Genomic DNA, 19,764 nt, shown 5'->3' with positions numbered 1-19,764 from the left:
GGCGATTAGATGCCGAATCTTGGGCATAAGTCGTTACACTAATTCTAAGGCGTTCAAACGGTAAAATCACTTACCTCAATAGATTTTCGACAACAAAAATTCATGCCGCACAAATGGAAGCGTCCGGAAAAAATAGTGTTTGCATGGATAAAAATTCTTATACGTCTTCTATATCAAACGTTTTTAATTAACTATTGAATTCCATTAAACATAGAGAAATTAATTAAAATATGCATATATAGAATTTATGTATACCCACATAATGTTACATATATTTAATCAACATTGAATACATATAAATATAGCTTCTTCAATACCACACATACATATAAAACCAAAGTACAAATAATTAAACTGAACAACACATAATAATAATAATAATAATAATAATAATAAACTCAATTAACAAAACGACATCGTTTCCTGATTTCACCATTCTTGCCAGTGAGGACTTCAATGGCTGACATCTTCAACATGGAGTTAGCAAAGCTAGGGAAGAAAGCTTTGGGCTTCTGCAACTCTTTGACGATCCGAGACGACGAGTCGTCGGTCAAGAGCGCCGCATCGGATTGAAACAAACCTTTGTGCTGTGTGAGGATCTTGAAATAATCAGTGTCAAATGAACGTGAACTCTTTGGGTCCATTTCTACGGTAATTGAAGAATCAGCTGGATTTGGACATTTTTGTCTTAGAAAGTTGGCGTAGATTGGATTTAATGAAGGATCTGCGTCCCCTTGGCCTGTGAAGTTGTAGAGCCTCCTTGAGAATGTGCCACAATGAGCTACTCCAATTGTATGCCCACCTAAATAATAACACGCCCGAAAAACGAGTCGGGTTAGATGTTTTACTCGACCCCTCCAGATTCTGAATCGAGGAGGTCATCGAACTTTAAAACGTTCCTAATAGATCTCGAAACTTTACCGTAAAAATAAAAATCTTGAAATTTTCAATTTTATTTTTTAACTATTAAGCATGTCAATCTCAATTCATTAAAAAAATTTAATTTTGTTAATTTAAATATATTTTTTGTATATTATTTTATTTTTATTTTTTATTTTAGTAAAGTTGGTGAATTATAAATCTGCAAATATTTTTTTTTAATTTGAGAAATGATTAAATATTATTTTCATGCATGCACCTTTTTTTTTACGTACGTGCGAAAACATGCATGATTTTCTTTCATTTTATATATTTTTTTTATATAATATTATTATATATAAATGATTTTTTTTTGTTCAATTAAATTACCTGATAAAATCACCAGATCGCTCACGGTAAGGCCTTTATTCTCAAAGATTTGCTTAAGAGTGGTGAAATTAGAGAACGGCGACGGGATATTGCCGGTAACTTCCGATGATCGCGAAACAGTTCCATCTCTTCTTCCGGTTAAAACTGGCCACAGCCGCCGGTTTTTGAACTACATAGGAATTCATAGAAATTAATGACTGATCTAATAAATTAAATTTGATATATTTAATATTTTCATAATTTTCTTCTTTTTTTTTTTTTGTTGAAAATTTTAATAAGAGACGAGACAACTCACCGGAAAGGAAACAGCATCACGAGCAGAAACGGCAAGAATGTCGGCACACGAGACAACTCCAGGGCAAGCCTTCTCAACCTCCGACTTGATTGTGTCAATGGCATCGAACCCTAATAACGATAAGTTCGGTCTTGCTTCCTTCTCCGACGGGTTTCCGGTGATACTATCTAACAGAACCGAGGCATCGCATCCCTATCATACATCAACTCAAATCAATAAGTCATGTTATACCAATATTTAAAAATTTTCGTACTCGTGAGCTTGAAAATTAGTCGAAATTTCGATAAATTAAAACTAATAATGATCGAGAGTTTAGAAATAGACATACCCGAACGAAGCAGTCGTGGAATTGAACTCGGAGGAGTTGCGCTCCGAGACCGGGGTTCGATCGAGCGAGTCGGAAGGTGGTGTCTCGGATAATTCTCAAAGCTTTGGGGCAGGTTCGCCAATAGGCATTATTGCTCAGAGCGCCCTTGGGGACGGCTTGAACAGCAACGAGAGTACTGAGAAGCAGTACAGAAAAGAGGGAGAAGAAGCCATGATTTGAAGCTCTCATTTTTTGAGATTTTTTCGAGGGAAAAAAATAAATATTAAAATAAAAATAGAAGAAGAAGTGGATTGGTGCAAGAAACACAAAGGAAATGGGAACCTTTTATAGGCAAAAATGGAGAAACTAAAAAAATTAAAAATTAAAAAATTAAAAAATTAAAAAATTAAAAAAAAAAGTCATACAATTTGGAATAATAAATTATGTAAAGTCAAAGGCTTATCCCATAATTAAGGTCCGGCTTGTGGCTATGGAGTATGGATATGGGTCAATTTTTAAAATTTTATTTTAAAATAATAAAAATATTAAAATAAACTGAGAATCTTTCTATACACCACCCTTTAAATTTAAATTTTTGGATAATAGAAGTATAAATATTTTTAAAAATTTTACTTCGAATTGGACTCGTTTTTAACAATTTAACAGTGATGTATGTACAAATTTTGATTACCGACGTACATTAAAGTATTATTCATTTATAATTTTTTTTTTGTCTTTTAAATTTTTATTATTATGATTCATCTTCGATAAGTTGACCGTTTAAATTATTTAATACTCTTTTAAAAGCCGGACCTTTATGCTAATATTGTGCTAATTTTTTTTTTCTTATAAAAAATAGTTTTGATGATTTATATATATATTAACTATTCTGTTTTATTTATCATTTATATTTCAATATTGGTTTGTTATGATATAAAATATATATATATATGGAATTTTCAAAAATATTTTAGATGGGATTTTAATTTGTTGGTGTGAGATTATTCCAATAATGTTGGAATTCGATGTATAATGTGTTTTAAGTCATCTTTTTAAAGGAAATGGTTTTTTTTCGTGGAAATTATAAATAAAATTAGATGAATATATAAAGTTTCTTCATCTTAAAGAAAAAAAAAAAAACTTAAAATATGATATTTCTTTCATGAAAAGAAAAGCACCCAATATGATTTGTTATGTATAAAGAAATTGTTTTAAATATTTTGAGTATTTTAACAAATATTATTCGCTTTAGTTCGTTACATATAGTCGTCAGCTTCACAGTTTTAAACGCGTCTATTAGGGAGAAGTTTTCACACGTTTATAAGAAATGTTTCGTTCTTATCTCCAACCAACGTGGGATCTCACAACTTACCTCCTTTGGGAGCCCAATATCCTCGTTGGTACACTGCTCGATGCTGGCTCTAATACCATTTGTAACAGCTCCAGCCTACTGCTAGCAGAAATTATTCATTTTGGCCCATTACATATCGCTCTCAACCTCACACACCTACTAAGAAAATGTTTCCACACCTTTATAAATAATGTTTCGTTCTTCTCTCCAACCAATATGAGATCTCACTCACCAGTACATGTATAAGATACTATCATTATCATCTAAACAATTAGACATCCAACCTATAATCACAAACACCCAATTGCGAAAACAAACCTCCCGGAATCAAGTGGGACCTGCATGAAGAAATGTATTCGGTCAAACTTTTTTTTTTTTTTTCATTTTAATGATTAATTTAAAAATAATTTCTTTAAATAAACAAAAGAAAACAAAATCTTTAAAAGGACATGGTTTCTCCATATGCCTCCATCAAACAATTCTATTGGACATCGTCAAACAAATAAAAAATAATAATACTTTCAAATTATTCCTTAGAACCAAATAATTAATTTGCATGATAAATTCAAACTACACACATTATTTAAAGTATATGGTTGACCTCAACCCTATGATTTTTTATTTTAAATAAAACTGTCCCCTCTTTATATAATAATGTTTGGTGAATGTATATTCATGGAAGCAACTCATAATTATTTTGATATATATATATATTTGGACTTTGTTCTAAGTCCAAAAGGCTTTATAATTATATCCAATTCATGGGAGCCTTATTTAAAGAAATTTTTTGCCTTTTTGGTTCACGAGACCAAATGCATACAATGAATATTAATGTTTGAATCTCCACTTGTATAGATAAGCATTTAGAGACCCATTCAAACCAGATCACTTCTCCTTTAATTATTATTTTATCTCGTTTAATAAAGTTTTTATAATTATTTTAATTTCAAATTTTAAATATTATATAGTTATTTTTAATTTCACTTAAAATTCAAGTATTTTTCTAAGACGGGTTTTAAAACTGGAATAAAATGGACAATATCTGTTAGCATGGGTTTGAACAATTATAGATGGTATTAGAGCCAGGCGGTGTATCGACACTGGGCCCACAAGGAGAGTGAATTGTGAGATCCCACATCAGATAGAGAGAGGAATGAAGCAATAATTATAAGTATGTGGAAACCTCTCCCTAGCAGACATATTTTAAAACTGTGAGGCTGACGACAATACGTAACGAACTGAAGCGGACAATATTTGTTAGCGGTGGGATTGGACTATTATGCCTCGAACTTTAATCGTGCTGGTAAAATCCTCAAGCGTGAAATAAAGAAGTGGTGAATGGAACAAGTACTAGTCGTGGGATTTGTGGTTTAGCTCTATTGAACAAGCATCATGCTCGAGATTAGGGTTGACTTGAAAAAATATTTTTTAAAAATTGGATAAAGGAGAAAACATGCCAAAGAAAATTCCAAAGAAATGAAGCATAATTAAAAAATAAATAAAAATAATAATAATTAGAAATTAAATATGAAATTGAAAAAATAATAAGTATACGTTAAAGGAAGAATGGAGGAAATAACGATAATGATATAATATATGTGGGTGTGACATAATACATGAAATTATAAGAGAGAATCATTCAAAATGCTAGCTGTTTATTGAAATGATTAACCGTTAAGCTTTGAAATTGAGACAAAGCTCCGACCAATTATTAAAATTAATTTTAAAATGATTAATTTTCTAACAAATCTTGACTAAAGGGAGGGAGAGAATATTGAGATTGAGACGAGGAAGGTCAAGCCGAAGCCGCTCCACTACTCAATGGTGTTGGAAAATAATTATATTCTAAATTCTAATATTTAAATATTTTTAACTTATGAGTAAATATTAATAAATGGCTCAATTTTTATTTATGATATATATCACCTATCAAAAAAATCAAAGGGTTAAATTCGATCGTTAATGAATTCTTGGTGTAATACTAACTTTATAATAATTTGTGTCTGAATTTTTTCCGGGTTAAGTGTGAGCTTATCGAGCTAAGGCTCATCCGTGTAAGAACTAGAAATTCCTCTTCCAACTCGTCTCGGAATGGACATTATGACAAAAAAGAATATTGAAATAATAGGCTAGTTGATTCATTGCTTGACCGAGAGGGAGAGACAATGGAAATGTTAGACGAGAGGGAGAGACAACGGAATTTACTATGAAGCATGTAAATGAGGACAAAATATGCTTAAATAACTCGAATTGGTCTGTGGGAATAGTTTTTACTCTTAAGAGCGAGAAATAAGCAAGTGACCATGTCGTAAGGGAATTTCAGGGCTATTAAATACTGAATCCAGATTTCGAATCATGTGCTTGTAGTAGATAAGTTGTGCTGTGATTTCTTACCTGAAAATTATTTTACTATTTTTAATCCAAATTAATTTTTTTTTATTAATAGTAATATTAGATTCAAATTAAAAAAAAATTAATTTAATAAACTAAAATAGACATGTTGGTATAAAAATGATTAGAAAAGACAACAAATGGTAATAAAGGTAAATTAGTTGAGTTGTAATAAATACAAGTTGACAAATATTTCCGTCAACTCTTTACTTGGAAACTTTATCGTGTTTTGCCAGCTGTATTGAAGCTGTCAAACGCGGCGCTAAGTGAGCGTTGAAAGCAAAATCTTTTTCTCAATCTACGCGTTCTTTCATTTTTTTTGGAAATTCACTCAAATTATCATTTTTGTTCCTAATTTAGAATTTAAGTTAATTTATCAAATCATTTTTGAACTGGATAATGAAAGTCCCACATCATCTAATTTAGAGAATAATCATGGATTTATAATTAAAAAATATCATCTTTATTGGTACGAGACATTTTGGAGAAGCCCAAAGCAAAGCCATAAGACTTTATATGCTCAAAGTTGACAATATCATACAATTGTGGAGAGTCGTGTTCATCTAACATGGTATTAGAGCCATGCCCTAAACTTAGTAATGTCAATAGAATCCTCAAATGTTGGACAAAGAATTCCAAAAGAAATAGAGTCGAGTATCAACTAAGGGGAGACGTATTTTGTTCGAGAGGAGGTGTTGGATGAAAGTCTCGGGAAGCCCGCTCAAAGTGGACAATATCATACCATACCATTGTGGAGACTCGTGTTCATCCAAATGTCGGACAAAGAACTTCAAAAGAAATAGAGTCAAGCCTCAACTAAGGGGAGACGTATTTTGTTCGAGGGGAGGTGTTGAATGAAAGTCTCGGGAAGCCCAAAGCAAAGCCATGAGAACTTAGGCTCAAAGTGGACAATATCATACCATACCATTGTGGAGACTCGTGTTCATCCAAATGTTAGACAAAGAACTCCAAAAGAAATAGAGTCGAGTCTCAATTAAGGGGAGACGTATTTTGTTCGAGGGAAGGTGTTGGATGAAAGTCCCGGGAAGCCCAAAGCAAAGCCATGAGAACTTATGCTCAAAGTGAACAATATCATACCATATCATTGTGGAGACTTGTGTTCATCTAACTGGCACAACAGCGGCAGGAAGCTTTTTTCGGTTTCAATCATGTCCCAATTTTCATCTCCACAGAAATTTTTATTTATTTTTGAAGAGATCAAATTTTTCATGGATAATTTTTTTCTTATAATTTTTATAAAAAAAAATGTAAATAAAGAGAATAATATTAAGCAAGCAAAAATATAATATAATATTACAACACAATATTTATTTTTTAAAACACTTTCATAATTAACTCTTTCAAAACTCCTACAAACCCTGTTTTAATCGTGAACAAAAATCGGAGAAATGAACGGTTATTTTTCATTCTTAAATATCGATTTAATTATGCAAACTCAAGGCGATCGAACGACGTCGTTCCAAAGCCGGCCCGCAAAGACGGATTTGGAGATTATAAGGCCCAATTAGCTGGCCCATAAGCAAACAGAATTTAAAAAAAAAAAAAAAAAAAAAAAAGAGGAAATTGGTAAACCTTTAGGCCGAAAAGGAATCATTGAGCATGTGGGACCCACAATAGAAAATTGGCAACTTTTGGGCTTCTTGTGATGAGGTGGGCCCATAATTGCTTTAATTGTACTGTAAATGGGCCATAAAAGCCCATTTCCTCGTAAGGTTCCAAGCAAGCACCTGCCAGCCACGTCAGAGTTTCAAACCATTTTCCCATAACTTGTCTTCTCTTATCTTTAAAATTACATTTCAGGTCAGGTCACCAATTTAATATTATTATAAATAAAAAAATCATTAAAATTTCCTACTCGTTTTACCATCTCTCTTCTTCTGCTCTCTGATTCTCTCTAAAATTTCGGGCTGTTCTTTTGCGGTTGGTTTTGTGGGTTTAATAGAAATGGCAACTGTCCCGCCACTTACAAATGGCGTCTCTGAGATTATTCAAGAGGTTGGGATTTCTTTTTTTTTTTTTTAATTTTTTTAATTTTGATTTCTTCTTCTTCTTTGCCTTTTGCATGTGGGTTTGTATTTTGATCCATTTTTCCATTGATTTTATGAATATTTTCAGCTGTTCTTAGAGCTTTGTAATCGATAATGTTCTGTTCTGAGAAATTAATGATCGTTTGTTTTGATTTAAGTGCGGAGGTTTATTTGAAACAGTTAATTTTATGTTTTCTGAGCTTAATTTGAGCTGAATTATTGTCGTTTTCCCGGACATGGCGTTGCGGCTGTCCTGTTTTTTTGGGGAAAGTTGTGTTTCTGTTTGTACTTTGTAGATCTTGAACAGTGTGTCGAGTTCTAGCTAAGAAGACAATGCTCTTAATATCATAAATTAGATCTATACCCTCCAGAATTCATTTGTGAATTTATCTGATAATCTTGCTTAATCTCTTATTTACGTTGTGTTTATGTTGTTTAGAAAGTTACACTGTAATAGGATCCGAATGGATGGATGTTTGGGGAATCTGTGATTCCGTACACTGGCTCGTGGGCTGGTTATCGCCCCGAGAGTACGTAGGGAGTTTGGGTTTGCATTTGTACTCCGAGTTCTTATTGTTAGAAATGAAAAATAAAATGTTGATTTTACAAAGAGGTGGGAAAGTATGTGAGATCCCACGTCGGTAAAAACTACGAGGCTAATGGTGATACGTAATGGGTCAAAGCGGACAATATGTTTGCTAGCGGTGGGCTTGAGCTGTTACAAATGGTACTAGAGCCACTCACCGGGTGGTGTACCAATGAGGACGTTAGCTTCTAAGAGGGTGGATTGTGAGATCTCACATCGGTTGGAGAGAGAAATAAAACATTCCTTATAAGAGTATGGAAACCTCTCCCTAGCAAACGTGTTTTAAAAACTGTGAGGGTGATAGCGATACGTAACGAGCCAAAGTGGACAATATCTACTAGTGGTGAGTTTTAGCTGTTACAAATGGTATCAGAGCCAGTCATCGAGTAGTATGCCAGCAAGGACGCTGGCTCCCTAAGGGGGGTGGATTGTGATATCCCACATCGGTTGGAGAAGGGAACGAAACATTCCTTATAAGGGTGTGGAAACCTCTCCCTAACAAACGCATTTTAAAAACCGTGAGGCTGATGGCGATACGTAACGAGTCAAAACAGACAATATCTGCTAGGGGTGGGTTTGAGCTATATCATGAGTTATTTAGCGTGAACTTGGAGGACAGCCATTGACATATGAAGAACATTTTTGTTTTTGCTTTGTGAGTTCTTTCTGTGTAAATATGTATTGAACTGCTTAGATGGTCGATGAATCTAATTTGAACTCGAACATTTGTTATAAGCAGGAAGACAACCCGATTGTAAAATCTGTGAATGAGCAGACATCAGGTGGTGGACATAGTAGTAGACGTCCCGATATTTCCCTTCAAATACCCCCGAGATCGTCGAGTTTTGGTAAAAGCCGTAGCGGGAAAGGTTTACTGCAATCTCAAGCTTCCAGTAAAGGTGTTTTATCTCCAGGAAGCTTCTTAAGGGCTTTAAGCTTTAAGAGAAAAGGCATTGCTGCTGAAGGTGAGAGAAGTTCGCTTCTAAGTTCGGACCCGAAGTCAACTGCTGAAACTCCGATAGTAGCTGCTTTCGCTTCACACTTTTCATGGAAAAAATCCAACTCTCTCCCAGTGACTCCGGCCGCAAATTTGTCCCCCTCGGTTCCGCTCCCCGCCACAACAACCGCAATCGATGAAAGGCCAATCCCACGTGTGAGTTCTTTTTGTGTTACGAACTTCATTTCTTTTAAGTTTCATCGTACAAAAACTAGCTAGAATGTTAGTACTTACCATGAAAAAAGTTTTGTGAGATCCCACATTGGTCGGAGAGAAAATGAAACATTCTTTATAATAGTGTGTAAACCTCTCCCTAACATACACGTTTTAAAAACCGTGAGGCTGATGGCGATACGTAACGGGCCAAGGCAGGCAATATCTGCTAGTGATAGGCTTGGGTTGTTATAAATGATACCAGAGCCAGACATCGGACGGTGTGCCAAGGACACTGGATTCCCAAGGGGGTAGATTGTGAGATTCTAAATGGAGAGGGGAACGAAACATTCCTTATAAGGGTGTGAAGACCTCTCTCTAACATATATGTTTTAAAAATCGTGAGGCTGACGGCAATATGTAACGGGCCAAAGCGGATAACATCTGCTAGTGGTGGGCTTGGGCTGTTACAAATGGTATCAGAGCCAGACACTGGGCAGGGCGGTGTGCTAGCAAGGACGGTGGGTTCCCAAGGGGGGTGGATTGTGAGAATCGATTGGACGAAGCATTCCTTATAAGGGTGTGGATACCTCTCTCTAACATACACGTTTTAAAAACCGTGAGGCTGATGGTGATACGTAATGGGCCAAAGTAGACAATTTCTGCTAGTGATAGGCTTGGACTGTTATACATGATACCAGAGCCAGACATCGGGCGGTGTGCCAAGGAGTATGCTAGATTCCCAAGGGGGTAGATTGTGAGATCCTATATCGGTTGGAGAGGGGAACAAAACATTCCTTATAAGGGTGTGAAGACCTCTCTCTAACATATACGTTTTAAAAACTGTGAGGCTGACGGCGATATGTAATGAGCCAAAGCAGATAACATCTGCTAGTGGTGGGCTTGGGCTATTACAAATGGTATGAGAGTTAGACACCGGGCGGTGTGCTAGCGAGGACGGTGGGTTCCTAAGGGGGGTGGATTGTGAGAATAGGTTAGAGAGGGAAACGAAGCATTCCGTATAAGGGTATGGATACCTCTCCCTAACATACACATTGTAAAAACCGTGAGGTTGATGGCGATACATAACGGACCAAAGCAGACAATATCTGCTAGCAATGGACTTGGGCTGTTACAAATGGTATCAAAGCCAGACACCGGAGAGTGTGCCAGTGATGACGCTAGGTTCCCAAAAGGGGTGGATTGTGAGATCCCACGTCGGTTGGAGAGGAGAACGAAACATTCTTATAAGGGTGTGGAGACCTCTCCCTAACATACGCGTCTTAAAAACCGTGAGGTTAACGGCGATACGTAACGGGTCAAAGCAGACAATATCTGCGAGTGGTGTGCTTAGGCTATTACAGGCTTATTGCTCGTTTCAGATTCGTAATTTGGTCTTTCGTTTTTAACTCATGCAGAAAGAAGCAGCCCGTGCAGTTTCGAGGTCTCTATCCGTGCCCAGTAGAAGTATCGTTATAGTGCGATCGACATCTTTCGCTATCCCTAAAGCAACTTCTGAGGCGAGTACAAGTTCTGGTATAAATCCACATACCCTAAAGCAACTTATGTATCACTTTAATATTGCGCAGAAGGATGAAATTAAAATTTCAAAAAGATTAGGGGCGGAATTTAAAAAAAACACAAACATTAGGGGCCTTATTGTAAATTATTTGATGTATCAGATCAAGATGGTTCTGTTACCTTAGAAAATGATGAAGAAATTCCTGAAGAGGAAGCAGTTTGTAGAATTTGCCTTGAACCATGCGAAGAAGAAAACACTCTCAAAATGGAATGCAGTTGCAAAGGAGCCCTTAGGCTTTTACATAAAGATTGTGCAATAGAATGGTTTAGCAGAAAAGGAAACAAGAACTGTGAAGTATGTAGGCAAGAGGTAAAGAATTTACCCGTCACGTTACTCCGCATTCCGACCACCTCTCAACGGGACGGTGGACCGCTGCATAATCGAGCGGTTTCCCGCTCACAGATGTTGAGGTATTGCAATGGCTCGTCATGATTTACGATGTTCGGAAATTCGTTTCCCGGTTGTGGAAACTGTACTTAAAGTTCTATATTTGTTGCAGTGCTTGGCAGGACTTTGTGGTGCTTGTTTTAATCAGCACAATATGCTACTTCTTCTTCCTTGAGCAGCTTCTGGTATGTCATTTGCTATGATAGAGGAAATTGATTGAATTTTGAACTACGTTAGGAATTTGTGAGATCTCACGTCGGTTGGAGAGGGGAGCGGAACATTCTTTATAAGGGTGTGGAAACCTCTCCCTAGCAAACGCGTTTTAAAAACCTTGAGGGGAAGCCCGAAAGGGAAAGTCCAAAGAGAACAATATCTGCTAGCGGTGGGTCTAGGCTATTACAAATGATATCAGAGCCAGACACGGAATGATATGCTAGTAGGAACGCTGGCCCCGAAGAGGGTGGATTTGGGTGTCCTACATCGATTGGAGAAGGGAATGAGTACCAACGAGGACGTTGGGCCCTGAAGAGGGGTGGATTGTGAGATCCCACATTGGTTGGAAAGGGAAACAAAGCATTCTTTATAAGGGTGTGGAAACCTCTCCCTAGCAGACGCGTTCTAAAAACCTAAAGGGAAAGCCCAAAGAGGACAATATCTGCTAGCGGTGGGTTTGGGCTATTACAGATGGTATCACAGCCAGACATCGAACGATGTGCCAGCGAGGAGGCTGAGCTCCGAAGGGGGTGGACACGAAGCGGTGTGCCAGCAAGGATGCTGGCTCTGAAAGGGGGTGGATTGGGGGTCCCACATCGATTGGAGAAGAGAATGAATGCTAATGAGGACGTTGGGTCCCGAAGGGAGGTGGATTGTGAGATCCCACATCGGTTGGAGAAGGGAACGAAACATTCTTTATAAGGGTGTGGAAACCTCTCCCTAGCATACGCGTTTTAAAAACCTTGAGAGGAAGCCCGAAAGGGAAGACCAAAGAGGACAATATCTGTTAGCGGTGGGTTTGGGCTGTTATAGAATTTGTATTCACATCGTGTTTGGATTAAGATATTGTTCGATCATGTTTTTGTTCATATCGAGCTATAATATAGTGTTTTTGCCTTCGGATTGTTCGTTTTTAGGTTCATGACTTGAGGACTAAGGCAATCATTTACGCTGTGCCTTCTGCGTTGGTGTTTGGTCTCATGTCATCGATATTCTCCGTCGTCCTCGGTATAGTTTTACGCAAAATCTTAAATATTTTCTATAGCTGATTTATGAGTCTCCTAATTTGCTTGCTTGCTTAACTTTGCAGCAATCAAGGAGTATATATGGACATTTGCAGCTCTAGAGTTCGCACTTGTAGCTATCATTCTTCATCTATTCTATACTTTGGTGAGTAAAATCTTCATGCATCGGGCATAGCACAATGTTAGTCTGATTTCTGTGAGATCTAATTCAATCTTAAAGTGGCTTGGAAAGAGAGCCACTATGTTAAGGGTTAACGAACAGATATACGAGCGAGTCGATTCAGGCTGCTTGTTGGCACAACAAAAAAAAACGATTTTTGAAACCAAACTGACCCGACTAACGACTTTATTTTAGACCATCAGAATCGAACTATTAGAATTATGGGTTCATTGAAACTGAAGCTGCCAAATTCAAATGCTTTTAACTCGTGAAAAAATATGTAACAGCCCAAATCCACTGCTAACAAATATTGTTCTTTTTGGATTTTCCTTTACGGGTTTCCTTTCAAAGTTTTTAAAATGCGTCTACTAGAGAGAAGTTTCCACCCCCTTGAGGTCCCAGCGTTCTCGTTGGCACACTGCCTGGTGTTTGGTTCTGGAACGAGTGCCAATAAGAACGCTGGGACCCGAAAGAAGGTGGATTGTGAGATCCCACATTGGTTGGGGAGGAGAACGAAACATTCTTTATAAGGGTGTGGAAACCTCTCCCTTGTAGATGCGTCTTAAAAACTTTGAGGGAAAGCTCGAAAGGAAAAGCCCAAAGGGAAAAATATCTGCTAGCGGTGAGCTTGGGTCGTTGTGAAGACGATCTTACCGGCTACCGCTATAGCTTCCTTTGTAACATTTCCCCCAGCTGCATTTGGACTTCCTTCTTTTCTGCATTTTGCATTGGAAAGTTAGAAACCTCAACTTCCTTACTACATCTTATTGACAATCTTTTGGTCTTATTTGCAGCTGAAACTGAAGATCTTATATGCCATATTGCTGTCTGCAATCTTGGGTTTTGGTGCGGCTATGAGCCTGAACTCTGTATACATTCATTACTACATGTGGCGACTTCGAGTCGCACAAAACCCCAACCCAGTATGACCTAATTCCGAAGACGATAAGCCCGTCTTCTGAATCTTCCTTTCCGAACATCTACATTACCAGCGATATTCCAATGCAAGAAGAGCGAAATGCAGATAGTTAGCAAGCAATGACCATCGTCGTCGAAGATTCAAGTCAAGATTTAAGTATGAATAGACGAGCTCGAGCTGCAACGGATAACAATGAAAGAAGATTATGCTTGAACTTCGAAGACGAGTATCCCTTGAAGACCTATATATTTTGTATAGCAAATTGTGTTCAGGACACGATCTAAATTGCACATTTCTGGTGTATTTCTTAGCAATTCTACGTTCACAGGACTTCAAACTTAAAGGCCATAAGAGCATCGATTGTGCCGGCTTGTATATTTTTAGCAGAAGGTCCAATCTTGAGTGGTTTTTCAACTTTTATGAGCGAAATGAGACAACACCAATCTTGTAGCAAAAAAAATTTGATGATATAAATTTAATAAATAAGAACTAAAAACATTGCCACATTAATGTCACATAAGTTATATAAGGTTATATTACATAGTTTATGACATACAAAAGGGTAATGTATGTCTCTTTCTCTAAGACCCTAAAATTTACATTAAAATGAATTTAAATTATAGAGCACATGAAAACTATAATTTATAATTTACACATTAGAACACATACCAGAAAGAGAACACCCCAACAGAAAATATATGATCAAGTAAAGTTAATGATGTTTAGAAACAGGATGGAACTTATTGCCATCTTTCTTGAGCCATATCGTCGACCGAGTTCTCTTGACTTGATCTACAAAAAGACGATACCTGCACAGATTATTCAACAACATAAGAAACGAGTATAAAATATTGTTTGGTCTTAGGATGGCTGAAAAGAAATTTAAGAATTAGTAACAGCTTATTTTTTATGTGCAATTTACCGAATGATAGAAAACCCAACCTTTCAAACTCGAGCTTTTGAGTTACGATCCCGTTAAGCAGCAGCTCGGAACCATACACTGCACCTCCTGCAAGCAAAAAGGTTAACTTTTCAAAGGGGAAAACCCACGAGTGAGTGTAGCTCAATAGTTAGCATGTACCCTTGACCAAGAAATTAGAGGTTCAAAATCTCCGCTCTAAATCATAAGCTAACCTCGTCACTCAAAGAAAGTAAGAGGACGAAAAAATAAATAAATAGTAAATTTTTTAAAAAAATTAACTGTTGCTCACTGACGTATGCACTAGACTTTTGATGCTATAAACCAAATGAGAAGGATATATCTGAACCAACCTTTTTCAAGAAAAGGCATACACATATCATAATCTTCTTCACATGACAAAATCAACAAATCATCTGGAATTTGATCATCCTTCAGCATGGACCTCCCCAGCCTCTCTACTGCCTGGCGAATGGCACATGAAGCACTTATTATACAACTAACTACTTCTGGAAGAAATTTGGTTAAATGCTTTTTACGAAAACACTTTTAAGCGTCTTTTATCTACTCGTAGAATTTCTCGTGCCACTTTTGGTAATCGAAAAAAAATTGTAAAAACACTTTTTACCACTAAGTAAAATTTTACTCCCGGTTCAAAAACGCTTCTAATATATAAGCACTTGCTAAACGAAAAACGTAAAAAACACGTCTAATCATTTATATGCACTTCAAACGATATGATGAACACGCTCTATGCTAGGTTGTCATACGAAATAAAAGTTCAGGCAAAATATACCTGGCCCTTCACTGCCTTGACCAAGCTCGAAATGACGTCTTTCCCGGGTTTTGTATTTGGAGTAATCAACACTCGTCGACCCTGTGGAGATTACTATTTTAAAAACTAGAGGGGTAATGGCCAAATACAGCACGTGGTGAAACATTGAAATTGAGATCACCTCTAGAAGAGGATGCTGACGAGCACTCGCCAGCGAACCTGGCATGCTAAATCCAAATTCCTTCTCCTTTTTGGCGTCTCGTAGGATGTAATTTTTTTCGTCGATGAAGCATCTCGCTTGTCCACAACTCTGAATCCATTGGTGTGTCACCACAAGCTTACCCAGAGCAATGGCTTCTAACATATTCCTTGTACGAATAAATTTATCAGCTATGAAATGTGTTGCCTCGGTCATGGACGATACCACTTTAATCCCTAGGCGAGTCAACGTCTGAAAGAACATCGATAAGGATAATGAATTATAAGTTGAAAAAACCAGCTTGTGGAAAAGGTAAAAAGAGTATGAGATCTGAAACAACCTTCTTTTGTTGTTTGATTATGTACTCATCGAGGTGCTGGCTATACAAGACTTGAACGTCGTTCATATCTTTTCTCCTCCTTGATTCAGTTGATAAGGGTCCCGATACAAGCCCCGTGGCAGTTAAATCACGAAGTTCTTTCAAAAGACTTGGTTTGAAGGGGCTCTTTTTGCATGATTGTTTGTAATACTCGTTACCCATACAAACGGGTGATACGGCATTTATAGGCGTCCTACAATTATCAGGCGGAGTAGAACAAACCGTGTCGGATGGTTTACGTCTTTTACTAGGAGATTCATCTGACGTAGTCTTTACAACAGAAGAAACCATACATCCATCCTTAATTGTTATATTTCCATCATTAGATTTTTCTGCACCTGCTCTTTCCAAGTTCTCATTTGAAGCAAGAGATGAAATAACACCTAATGACGATCGTGTTTTCCTCGTGGAACATGACCTCGGGCGCCTAATTACAGTTTGTCCAACTAACTCATCAGATAGACTTACCTGACCGGCTAACATATCACACGATCTTCGTTGTCCTATGGAGCTTGTTGCATCACTTTTAGTGCCTTCTTTCGACTTGGTTACAAGTATCTTAGAAACTGCCTCCCGAGATTTTGTTCTCTTTGCCTTCGGGTCCCCAGTGGCTCGATCAGCACTTCTTTTCTTGATTAATGGACCAACCTTTGTAACCGACTGCTCACATTCACCAGATGCAACTTTAGCCTTTTTCGATTGATTTACTGTCATTGAATGCCTGGTTCGACGTGCAACAGGTGAAACCTTAGCAACATTGCTCGGCACACTGCCTGTGTTTCCATTACCAATGATTCCATCAGCATCTGTCTTATTATTCCTCCTTGACATTTTTACAGTCTCATTTTCACACGCCTTCATGAAATTTCCAGAAAACTTCTGGTTTATTTTCTTGGACTGCCTCGGGACAACCCCGGAACTAGAAGCACGTCCCTTTTTCAAGGATTTCCTCGTGTTCGAGCTAGTGTTTGACCTTCCAGTAGGAGAGCCTCCAAAAGAATCCTTTGGACTATTTTCCAAATGTTGATTTGCTTCATTATTAACTAGCTTATTGATGCTCTCATCATTGAATAATGTTTCCAGTGCCTCGGCTGCCATCTGAGTATCGAAACCTACATCAGGGATTTCTTGCTGATTAGGCTCGATGTCGTTGTCTTCCGACTCTACCCTACAAGCATCACCATCATTCTGCCGATCCAGTTTATTGCATAGATTCTTTTTACATTTGACTTTGGCTTCTCGGGCTGTCTCGTTATTCTCGCTTCCTTTACTCAACTCTATGCGTGAATCAGAACAAAATAACCTTGATTTCATGTTTGGGATACTTAAAGATCCTTTAATATCACAGTTCGAGTCTGGTCTTCTTCCTTTCGATTTTCGAGGTTCAGTGAAGAACTCTTCCTTCCTTCGGCAGAAAATATCCCCACCTCCTTCATCTTCCCGATTATCGTCCCAGTCAAAAACTCTTGATTCTCCAACTGTTCTCATACAGTTAACAATTTTGGCCAGATTATATTGCCCTTTAGGGCTAACAACCGACTTTGTTTGCACGATAGCATCCAATTTACGGGCACCCCCTCCTTGATCAAACTCCAAAGAATTGTTTTTAAGAAACTTATCGACAAAATCAAGAGCATTGTCTTGCATTAAATCCCCAGGTTCTTGAGAATCAACATAGCTTAAGCCTGCCAACTGATCACCATCGCATGCAGTCAACTCGTGTATGTTCATGTCGCCAACATCACAACTTGAGTGAAGATCACCGAAGTCTCCCACAATGTCTTTCGTAAAAAGTTTTCTCACTGCTGAACTGCCAGCTCTGCACTTCACGTTACCTAATTCTCCAGCATTCTCACAGCACTGCTCGAGATCAGTCTGTTGATCAATGTGATTATCTTTTACCGATGATTTTTCAATATCCTTGTCAATCATAACAGAACATGACCCAAGATTTCTATTCTGCAAGGCAGAACTGCGGGCTGCTGAACCAGAAGAACGCAATGAAGCTGCACGTATTGAAGAAAGTCGTGTAGGCCCTGCAAAGAAGAACGTAAATAGACTTCTCTCGTAAGAAAATAAAGTATTTCTTAAGTGTATTGCTTGAATGAAACAATCATCTTTTGCAGCACAGAAAACATCCCAAGAGGCACTTTATCATCTCAAAACAAACAAACCAAATTTCTTGTTGGAACTCTGCTACTGTCGAAATATACAAAAAAGAGTTCTATCTAACATGAGACGATCAAAAGAATAATACCTGAATTACATTTTTTATCAGGCAACTTGTCCAGTAGCGCCTTTAAATCCTTCCTCGCATCATGATCACTAAGAGGGCTCAATTGAACCTTATCCTTCTCCATGGATGGATAGAAACTTTGGGCTGATTCATCATCAGTTAGATCTTCGACGACATTAATTTCAGTTCCCTTTGATCCTTCATCTTCATAGGAATCACCAGCCATTTCATCATCAAAATCATTCAATATTTGAGTGTCAAAGTCCATACACTCGATGCCATCAGGAATAGGATCATCAAGTTGCTGGGTTTCACCACAGACACTCAAAGTTTGAGTTTCACTCGCAACATTGAACACTTGAGTTTCTCCAAGAGGATTCACTAACTGAGTTTCAAACTCATCATTTATAGGACTCATTAATTGAGTTTCAAACTCATCATTTAAAGGATTCATTAATTGAGTTTCAAACTCATCATTTAGAGGATTCACGACTTGAGTTTCTCCAGCAAAATTTACTACTTGAGTTTCAAAATCGTCATCATAAAAACGATCTGCTCCTGAAGAATATGAAGCCTTATCCGTTTCCTCACCTGTGTAACCCAAACCACAAGATAAATCAAAGTGAAGTTGTAATATGTCTAGTCACAAACAGCATAATCACTATGCATTACAGGAAACCAATTTGTATTTAATGAAGGAAAAAACTCATCCCATACTTAAAATCAAGCCATGGAAATATGAAAATCCAATCATGAAGGTCCCGTTTTCTCACCATTTCTTTACAATGATTTTCATGTTCTTGCAGAGATATTTGAAATCTTACTCAAAATCAAAAACAAAAACTACTTCCAATTCTCAAAGCTTGGCTTAGATTTTGTAAACATTCAACACTCGATATGTAAAACATCAATCAAAACAAATCTTTCACAAATTCAAAAGAAAATAATACAGAAATCAAAGCCATTTACCAGAACATGAGGGCGGTGAAAGCTGGCCATCAAAGACTTCGGTGTCGGTACAATCAATGTCCTCGCGATCGCCTCCAAATGGAGCCATTTTCAATTCTTCTGCAGCAAATAGAGATCGCCGACGGAGCGAAGCCGGCAATAGCTTGCCGGCGCCGGTTTAGCTAATCGGAAGAGGGATCAAGGGGAAAAGGAATAGAATGGGAAAGAAATGGCGGGAAGAGGAAAGGGACTGTGAGGGTTTTGGAGGGAAGAATAGAGTGAGAGTATTAAATCTGATCTCGGCGGCGGGCTTTCACCGAAGAGAAGAAAGTTCCAAAATGAAAAAGGTAATTTTCCTTTTCTTTTTTAATTACAAAAATATACCGAAAGCTGTGGGTCGTGGGATTCATCGGTCCTAGTCAGCGAGCCGTTACTCTTCCCTATACTATAGAGGTAGTCGACAGCTGTCTATTTTTTTTTTTTTTTTTGTTTAAAAAATAANTATTTTTTTTTTTTTTTTTGGTTTAAAAAATTAAATTTATTTACGTTTTTTTAATATTTTTTAAAATTTTTATTTATTCATCTCAATTCCTCAAGGTCGCTTATTAATATTGATAAATATATAAATATTATTGTAAAAAATATA

The 19,764-nt window shown here is 37.3% G+C and overlaps 3 protein-coding genes across 4 annotated transcripts; 1 reads left to right on the top strand and 2 right to left on the bottom strand.

The window, feature by feature from the left end:
- Nucleotides 1-288: 288 nt before the first annotated feature.
- LOC111436909 (peroxidase 24-like) lies at nucleotides 289-2,160 on the bottom strand. Its single transcript, XM_023074700.1, has 4 exons — nucleotides 1,872-2,160; nucleotides 1,544-1,735; nucleotides 1,249-1,417; nucleotides 289-802 (listed from the first exon to the last, which is right to left on the bottom strand). The coding sequence occupies exons 1-4, from the start codon at nucleotides 2,097-2,099 to the stop codon at nucleotides 399-401; spliced, it is 993 nt and encodes a 330-aa protein (XP_022930468.1). The 5' UTR covers nucleotides 2,100-2,160; the 3' UTR covers nucleotides 289-398.
- Nucleotides 2,161-7,443: 5,283 nt separating this feature from the next.
- On the top strand, nucleotides 7,444-14,076 carry LOC111436767. Its single transcript, XM_023074496.1, has 8 exons — nucleotides 7,444-7,608; nucleotides 8,966-9,379; nucleotides 10,795-10,912; nucleotides 11,059-11,368; nucleotides 11,458-11,530; nucleotides 12,476-12,566; nucleotides 12,649-12,728; nucleotides 13,538-14,076. The coding sequence occupies exons 1-8, from the start codon at nucleotides 7,558-7,560 to the stop codon at nucleotides 13,670-13,672; spliced, it is 1,272 nt and encodes a 423-aa protein (XP_022930264.1). The 5' UTR covers nucleotides 7,444-7,557; the 3' UTR covers nucleotides 13,673-14,076.
- Nucleotides 14,077-14,122: 46 nt separating this feature from the next.
- LOC111436765 lies at nucleotides 14,123-19,451 on the bottom strand. Of its 2 annotated transcripts, XM_023074492.1 has the most exons (9): nucleotides 19,140-19,451; nucleotides 18,192-18,761; nucleotides 16,267-17,970; nucleotides 15,896-16,203; nucleotides 15,538-15,807; nucleotides 15,378-15,458; nucleotides 14,935-15,046; nucleotides 14,605-14,671; nucleotides 14,123-14,471 (listed from the first exon to the last, which is right to left on the bottom strand). In XM_023074492.1, the coding sequence occupies exons 1-9, from the start codon at nucleotides 19,225-19,227 to the stop codon at nucleotides 14,375-14,377; spliced, it is 3,297 nt and encodes a 1,098-aa protein (XP_022930260.1). In that variant the 5' UTR covers nucleotides 19,228-19,451; the 3' UTR covers nucleotides 14,123-14,374. The 2 variants fall into 2 exon arrangements, with proteins under 2 accessions (XP_022930260.1, XP_022930259.1); XM_023074491.1 differs by having other exon boundaries at nucleotides 15,896-17,970.
- Nucleotides 19,452-19,764: the final 313 nt, after the last annotated feature.

Source organism: Cucurbita moschata, unplaced genomic scaffold (assembly GCF_002738365.1).
Source record: "Cucurbita moschata cultivar Rifu unplaced genomic scaffold, Cmos_1.0 Cmo_Scf00060, whole genome shotgun sequence".
Lineage (NCBI taxonomy): Eukaryota > Viridiplantae > Streptophyta > Magnoliopsida > Cucurbitales > Cucurbitaceae > Cucurbita > Cucurbita moschata.
This window is presented reverse-complemented; position numbering and strand designations above follow the sequence as displayed.

Excerpts from the sequence above, each read along its gene's own strand:
- LOC111436765 (XM_023074491.1), bottom strand. The coding sequence starts at position 19,227 with ATGGCTCCATTTGGAGGCGATCGCGAGGACATTGATTGTACCGACACC. Across the intron at positions 15,808-15,895 it reads TAATCAAACAACAAAAGAAG|ACGTTGACTCGCCTAGGGAT; the intron begins GTTGTTTCAGAT and ends ATGTTCTTTCAG. Across the intron at positions 15,047-15,377 it reads TCAAGGCAGTGAAGGGCCAG|GCAGTAGAGAGGCTGGGGAG; the intron begins GTATATTTTGCC and ends GCCATTCGCCAG.
- LOC111436767 (XM_023074496.1), top strand. The coding sequence starts at position 7,558 with ATGGCAACTGTCCCGCCACTTACAAATGGCGTCTCTGAGATTATTCAA. Across the intron at positions 9,380-10,794 it reads ATGAAAGGCCAATCCCACGT|AAAGAAGCAGCCCGTGCAGT; the intron begins GTGAGTTCTTTT and ends TAACTCATGCAG. Across the intron at positions 11,531-12,475 it reads TCTTCCTTGAGCAGCTTCTG|GTTCATGACTTGAGGACTAA; the intron begins GTATGTCATTTG and ends GTTCGTTTTTAG.
- LOC111436909 (XM_023074700.1), bottom strand. The coding sequence starts at position 2,099 with ATGAGAGCTTCAAATCATGGCTTCTTCTCCCTCTTTTCTGTACTGCTT. Across the intron at positions 1,736-1,871 it reads TCCACGACTGCTTCGTTCGG|GGATGCGATGCCTCGGTTCT; the intron begins GTATGTCTATTT and ends GATGTATGATAG. Across the intron at positions 803-1,248 it reads CGATCTGGTGATTTTATCAG|GTGGGCATACAATTGGAGTA; the intron begins GTAATTTAATTG and ends GTTATTATTTAG.